The 6,736-nt window shown below is 50.6% G+C and overlaps 1 protein-coding gene across 2 annotated transcripts; it reads left to right on the forward strand.

Annotated features, from left to right (window-relative positions):
• The first annotated feature begins 4,428 nt into the window (after positions 1 to 4,428).
• On the forward strand, positions 4,429 to 6,713 carry LOC141577215 (GDP-fucose protein O-fucosyltransferase 2-like). Of its 2 annotated transcripts, XM_074361397.1 has the most exons (3): positions 4,431 to 4,701; positions 5,030 to 5,091; positions 6,091 to 6,713. In XM_074361397.1, exons 1-3 carry the CDS (start codon positions 4,612 to 4,614, stop codon positions 6,341 to 6,343), a joined length of 405 nt encoding a protein of 134 aa, XP_074217498.1. In that variant the 5' UTR covers positions 4,431 to 4,611; the 3' UTR covers positions 6,344 to 6,713. The 2 variants fall into 2 exon arrangements, 1 of the variants encoding a protein (XP_074217498.1); XR_012506030.1 differs by lacking the exon at positions 5,030 to 5,091 and having other exon boundaries at positions 4,429 to 4,701.
• Positions 6,714 to 6,736: the final 23 nt, after the last annotated feature.

Raw genomic sequence — 6,736 nt, forward strand, 5'->3', positions numbered from 1 at the left:
GGAAGAAGTAGGCTATTTGGTGTCCAACAAGGGGCTGAAGGTGGCTCCTAGGAGGGTGGGGAACAGGGAGTAGGTGGTTAATGAATTCAGAGTAGCCAGAATTTTCTAACAAGCTGGATTTGCTGTCTGTGTGTGTGTAAGAGAAAGAGAGAGAAAGAACATGGTTCCAACATCTGGACCTGGAAAATGGGATGGATGTCCTCTCCATCCACAGGAGATGGGACAAAATGGGGCTGAGCAGGTGGAAAGGGGCTGGAATCAGCTCAGTTCTTCAATGTCATGATTAAGGAGTCTATTAGATATTGCCACAGAAATGCCTAATAGGTAGAGGAGTCTGGGTTTTTTTTTCTTTCTTTTTAACATTAAAAAATATAATTTAAATGTATTAATTTTATTATGTGAATGGATTTGGAATTTTATTTCATGCCAAGGTATATGTTATAATAGCCAAATGGAAAATATATCAGAAAAGGGGAGAAATGAGGGCTTTCACAAAAACTGACTGTCCGTAACGTAGGTAAAATTTCAACGAAACAGTCTTCAGTGCAAAAACCTCATCTTGGTGTTACATAAAATTAAATGAAAAAGGACTATGTTGATGTATCATTATTTCATGTTACATAATAGCCCCAAACAAACACACTGTTTAACTATGAGGCTTGTAGAAATACTATTCACTTTATTGACATAAATACAGAAATGCAGAAAGGTTCTAAGGTAGAATAAGCATCTTAGTGGAAATAATAGAGATCTGAGCATTTCACATGATATGTATGGACTGATTCAAAATTTGGAAAAGTAATTTACACAGTAGAACATATGTATGAATGTGAAAGCAAGATGAATGAAAGAAAAAGAATATGAGTATCAGGGAGAGAGTTCCAAATGGAAAAGACCAATCAGGGAGTTTTGGACAAATCGAGAAATTGATGGCATGTCAATTTCCAAGTCTGGTTGCTTCCACCAAAAGTATAGCAGTGAGATAGAGGAGAGACCCAGGACCCAACTCCGAGGCACATTCGCAGTAAATATTTGGAAAAAAGAGGAGACGTTGGCAAAAGACCAGCCAGTGGATCGAAAGCAGAGCGATGGGCTGGAGGCCAAGTGAAGCAGGAACACGGGGGAGGAGAAATGGAAGAGCCGGGTCAAATGCTGCCAAAGGGCCACGCATGATGAAGACTAAAAACTGACCACTATATTTAGCAACGTGGGGTCACTGATGGCCTTGACAGAGCAATTTCCATAGAGCGAGGGATCAGGGGAAAAGCCAGAGTGGGTGCAAAAGGGAATGGCTCAAGAGAATATGCAGACAGTGAGTTTAAACGACTCATTAAAGATTTGCTGCAAAGACATGGGGTGGCAATTGGTGGGGGCCAATTAGAGTCAAGGAGTGCTGTTTGTTTCTTTTAAGAGGATGGACTTTTATATACTGATAGGAGCCAACTAGCAGGAGAACAAAATAGATGAGGTAGTGACAGAGAGGATGGATGTGGGAGTGACAGCTCGGAGAAGATTGTATGGATGGGCCCCCTGGTGACTTTTGGATGACCTGGCTTTCGATGTCACCTGTAATAAGAGGTGGGGCAGCGAGAGTGAGGTCACAGACATCAGAAGGCGAGCGGATGTGCTGGGAGTTGCTGGTGAAAGTTCTTTTCTGTTGGCTTCAGTTTGCTTGGTCAAAGTAGAAAAGTAAACTTACCAGCTGAGGGACGAGAAGGAAGAGTTACTGGAGTCATGAGCAGAAGATATGAAAGAGCCTTCAGGGACAATGGGACAGTGAAAAGAGCAGAGGGAGACGGGGGGAGTGTGCTCTCAGAAAGTTACGTTTTATCTTTGAGGTCCCCAAGTGTTGGATGTGTGATTGCCCTTCCTGCTGTCTACGAAATAAAAATTGAGTATGGTTCAGGGAAAATGCTATTTCATTCTAAGAGGCTGCCTGTTTCTCAGGAACGGTCATCTTAAACTGCAAACACTACAAAAATGTTGAAAAGAAGAACTTGTTTACCCAATGACCCACTTTTTTCTATAAATTTGGTTGCTATTTAGTTCCCCTATCAATACCACAGAACCGATACTGCCTAGGATGGAGATACATCGATGCTTAAATGGAAATGAAATCTGTATCTTTTTCCTAAACTCCATGGCTTCCTTAACATCCCATTCCCCTTGGAATTTAGGGGTGTCCGGTATAAGAAATAAGAAACAGTTTGAGAAAATCCCGGCTCAGAATTACACAGCACAACCTCAGCTCAGAAGTATACAGCCATAAAAATGTTTAGAAGCAAAACTCCATAACTACTCTTAAAGAATTTTGCAAACCTGGGCCTGCCCAGATGTTTCCAAACTGGAAAGGTACTCCAATCAGTTGACCGGTACGGGAACCAGAGGCTGGTCAGCCTTTTCTGTAAAAGCCAGAGAGTAAATATTTTCAGTTTTGCAGATCATTTTGTTGTAACCATGCAGGTCTGCAATAAGAAAGCGAAGAGCACTGGGAGACACGAAACAAATGGGCATGCCCACACCCTCCCTTCCACTCAGGGCAGCTTCTCTGTGGTGGGGAGCTTTGCCACAATGACTTGTTTCTTTGTTTCCATTGGTTTCTTTGTTTCCACCTTACTGCTCAATCTCAGAACTTCAAGTGAGCCTGGTCCTTCAGCATCCATGCAGAAAGAAGGCTGAGCGGGGGTGGGGATCCCACCTGACAGAGAAGAGAGATGGCTTGTCACCATGACATGAGACAATCACACCTTCCGGGGTGAAAGGGAACAAAGATAAGGGAGGGGCACAGCAGTGGGACCCCTGGGTCACCTGCCAGGCTTGCTTCCCCTCCACGGCCACCCTGGGGGCCTGGGTGGTGTTGGAACTCAGCTACAGTGATTAGGCTGAGGGGACTCAGGATAAAGGACCCTCCGTCTCCACACCGGGTTCCAAACGCAGCCTCTCCAAGTCTACCCTCTGAATTTCTGGAACTCAGCTGGAAGAATACATGATCAGGCCAGACCCAGAGCCCAAGCCAAACACGACAAGGGTCACGTGGGGTTGTAACCCCGTGCTCAGCGGTCGGGGTCTCCTTGCAAATCTGCAGAAATCCCTGTTCTGCCTCATTCCTGGGAGAAACCCCACATCTCTTCCTGCTCTGTCTGTTCTTCTCTTGAGGCTATTGTCCTGGAGGGATGCAGAGTCCTTGAACCTGGCCCTCCAAACGTACATAAGCAGCCTGTTCAATAAAACAAATTATGCACTTTTTCACATTTGCCAGTTTTTTGATTCCAGAAAGGCTGCGGGACTCTTTCTCACTGTCTCCTGTGCCCCCACCACTTGGTGGCCCTCTCCTCATGGAAACACGATTTCCCACAACTGCACCCTGCCTCCCAGCTTGTCAGAGGGGAGTGACCCACAAAGACACAGGTGTTTGTGAGGATCCTGTCCCCCAGCAGAAAGCCTACTCCTGGAGCCACGGACAGGGATCTGGCCTCCTGAGCCGCTCAGCTCTAATTGAAAGCCTAAACTGGGGACCCCGAACATTGCTGACTGACTTTCTGAGTCACCTGGGCTGGAAGGGCCTGATTTTTCTTTCCAAGAATGGATGTAGCACAGCCTCCATTTTCAGGGCTGACATTCATGACGTATCTAGTTCCCCCAAATGCACCCCAGGAAGGAAAGGCCCTTCCATCCCACTGGTTAGAAACCCAGCCCAGGGGAGTTCCGAAGCACTGCATTGCTGTCAGGTCCAGCATCCCTGCAGAGTGGCCCCTGGCCCTGAATGAGCCCCTTCCCTGGGCCTTCCCTGCCTCGACATGACCACACCCCAGGTGGTGCTGGGGAAGGCAGGGAGTGCAGTGAGGGGAGGGGGGAAGCAGAGCCCCTTGCTCTGGAGTGAGGAGACCACAGAGAAAGGCACACACCACCCAGACCCTATACCCCAAACTCTTAGCCCCGCCAACACAGGGGCCGCTCTGCGCCCTCTCACCGTGGCTCTTCTGTGAGACTGCACCCAACCCGACATCTGGCACCCAAGCCCTACCTCCCCTCTTATGACAGATCCCGTCTTCTTGGAAACTGCCTAGCAGCGCGTATTCAAGGCCGGCAGCGGGCCTGGCGGATCTGCACTTCAGGTGCCCTACCTGGCCAGCCGTGCGTGCCTGGGCTCAGTCCTCTATCTTGCCCACCGGTAGCCTGGGTCCACGTCCGGTGCAAGCGGAGGCCACGGAGCCCAGGCTGATCCCCACACACGGACAGGTGAGGGTGCCCCCGCCTCGCTGCCCCGCTGCCCCGCCCACTGGTGGCAGCAACGCCCCAGCCTCCGGCCGGCGCCACATGCAGGTCAGGACTTCCGCGCGGCCCTGCCCTCCCCGGCCCCGCCCAGCTGTCCCATAAGCCTCCCCCCACCCCCGTCCTGGCTGCGCCCTGGCTCCCATTGGCTCCGCAAGTTCTGCCCTCGCACAACTAGACTCGGGAGGACGCACGACGCAAGCGCTACGGGAGGGCCCCGCGGAGTTGCCATGGTTACAGGCGCCACGCTCTGCGCGGGCCGGCGTGCGCTTCTGGGGCGGGTAGCGGGCTCCGGAAGTGTGCAGCTGCCCGGGACCATGGCGGTGCTTGCTGCTGGGGATGGCGGCTTGCTCGGCCGGGCGACTAGTTCTGGCCTGGTCAGTCGGCGGCCGACATCCTGTCTGGGGCGGCGTCCCACAGACGGTAAACGTACGTCCGCGCCGTCGTTGGGGCCGGCGGACATGAACCGGGGTGGGATCGGGGTTGGGGCGGTGGCCGGGGAGGGCTGTGGTGCCGGGGAGCGTGTTGGGGCGGGGCGGGGCAGGGCTTGGGCACAGCCTCAAGCTTTCCTCCCCCTCAGGCCCTGGGGCTGGGGCCGCGAGTCTGGGTCGCCCTTGGTGGCCGCGGCCTCCCAGAACCCCACGGGAAGGGCAGGCGGAGGACCCATCTTAGATGAAGCGGGGCCTTACCCGGGTTTTGAAGAGCCCCAGAATCAGATGTTGGAATGGGGTGGCTTATCAGTCTTGTTTATCTGCAGGGAAATTTCAGTTCCATCCAGATGTTGGTTCCTTCAGTCAACCTCAGGAATAAGACACAAGGGTCAGTGCCGATAAGCAGTTATCTAAGGCTTGACTCAAAATAAACTATGCGGGGTGTAGGGATGGTAGATGGGACCCTCCCTCTTGAAGTTAGCAGTCTTCTGGGATTAGAGGCCCCAGTTGAGGATTACATCCTCATCTGCAGTAATGGAGTTTGTGAGAAACACACAGAGAAGGGAGGGGTGTGGTGGCGGTAACTCATTACAGAATCCAGGACCCTTGCCTGGCTCTTGTGTAGAAGAGTCTCGCCTTGGATAGGGCAACAGTTATCAAAGTGTATCCAAGGCCCCTGAGGTGCAAGACCATTTTCATAGAAACGCCGGGATGTCACCTGCCTTTTGCACACTCTTGCTCTCCCGAGTTCCTGCGGGGTTTTCCAGGGAAAACCTGGCCTGCGATATCACAAAACAGGGAATGCAGAGGCAGATAGGAGAATTCAGCTCTCACCAGTCCAAAAGAGATTTGCAGAAATTAAAATCACTGCTATTCTTCTCACTAATGATTTTTCTTTTGAAAAATAGAATTGTATTTTGTTTAAGAGTATTAATGGTAACATACAGTAGATTGTTAATATTTTTAAGTGAATTCATACACTTTTTCTAACTTCTTGTTTAACTTCTAACACAGGAAATATTGATAGATTAAACTCACATAAATAGCAGCCTTTTGGAGTTCTCAGTAATTGTTAAGAGTGTATAGGGTTCTGTAGAACAAGAAGTTTGAGAGCCCCTGGAGAACGGGTGCTCAGATGCTAGTCGGGTGCTTAGTGGTGTTAGACGGATGCCAAGATGTCTTCCGCAACTGCTCCCGGACTTGAAGTAATTGGCCACATGGAGATGGGTGGGCAGTGCCTCCACTTTACAAACCAGAAGCTGCTGAATGTGTCTGGAGTCTAGGCCATGGGCTGTGCAGGGATTCCCATTGTATCTGTTCTATCTAAGCCTGGATTCCTGTGCAGAGGCCTGGCCCTGAAGACCCGCTCTCCTTTGCTCCCTGCCAGGTACCTTCTGTGTGACTTCAACCCTCCAGAGGGCTTCAACCTCCGTAGGAACGTCTGCATCCACATTGCCTTCCTCCTGAAGACCCTGCTGAAGATGGACGAGCCGGTACTGGTGCAATTCCCTTGGGGCCACCTCTACCACTGGCAGAGCCCCGATCCCTGGTCCGACTCCTTTGACCTCCCAAGTCTCAACAGAAACATCCCTGACATTGAGTACGAGCAGTTCATTGCAGGTGAGGTGGTGGTCATTTAACTGGGGCCAGGTGGTCTTTGTTCTGGTTCCGATCTGAACATCGGGCCATCTTACTTTGGGCTTGTCGGTCTGCTTAGGGGCCCTGCTCATGTTTCCTACACTGCAGGTGAATTTGGTTTTTCCATAGTTTTTTCGGGAAGTCAATTTGAAGTGTATGAGCTCTATGTCCCCTCCCCTCTGAAAACCCTGGCCTCCTGGTGAGATGGAGCGGTGACAAGGAGGCCACTGCCACAGAGGCCCTTGTCCCAGAAAGAGTCGCTCGCTGTGCAGTCAGGGCTGTTCTTACCTGTAGGAAAACACGATGTGTGTGTAACATGGGCCACGTGCTGGAGAAGATATGTAACTGCCCATCCAGTATAATTTTGTCCTGCTCAAGCTACCCATTTTAAATTT

This window comes from Camelus bactrianus, chromosome 3, assembly GCF_048773025.1.
Source record: "Camelus bactrianus isolate YW-2024 breed Bactrian camel chromosome 3, ASM4877302v1, whole genome shotgun sequence".
NCBI classification, from domain to species: Eukaryota; Metazoa; Chordata; class Mammalia; order Artiodactyla; family Camelidae; genus Camelus; species Camelus bactrianus.

Coding starts and splice junctions, on each gene's coding strand:
- LOC141577215 (XM_074361397.1), top strand. CDS start 4,612: ATGGCGGCTTGCTCGGCCGGGCGACTAGTTCTGGCCTGGTCAGTCGGC. Junction 4,702..5,029: donor GCGTCCCACAGACGGTAAAC/GTACGTCCGCGC, acceptor GTTTATCTGCAG/GGAAATTTCAGTTCCATCCA. Junction 5,092..6,090: donor CTCAGGAATAAGACACAAGG/GTCAGTGCCGAT, acceptor GCTCCCTGCCAG/GTACCTTCTGTGTGACTTCA.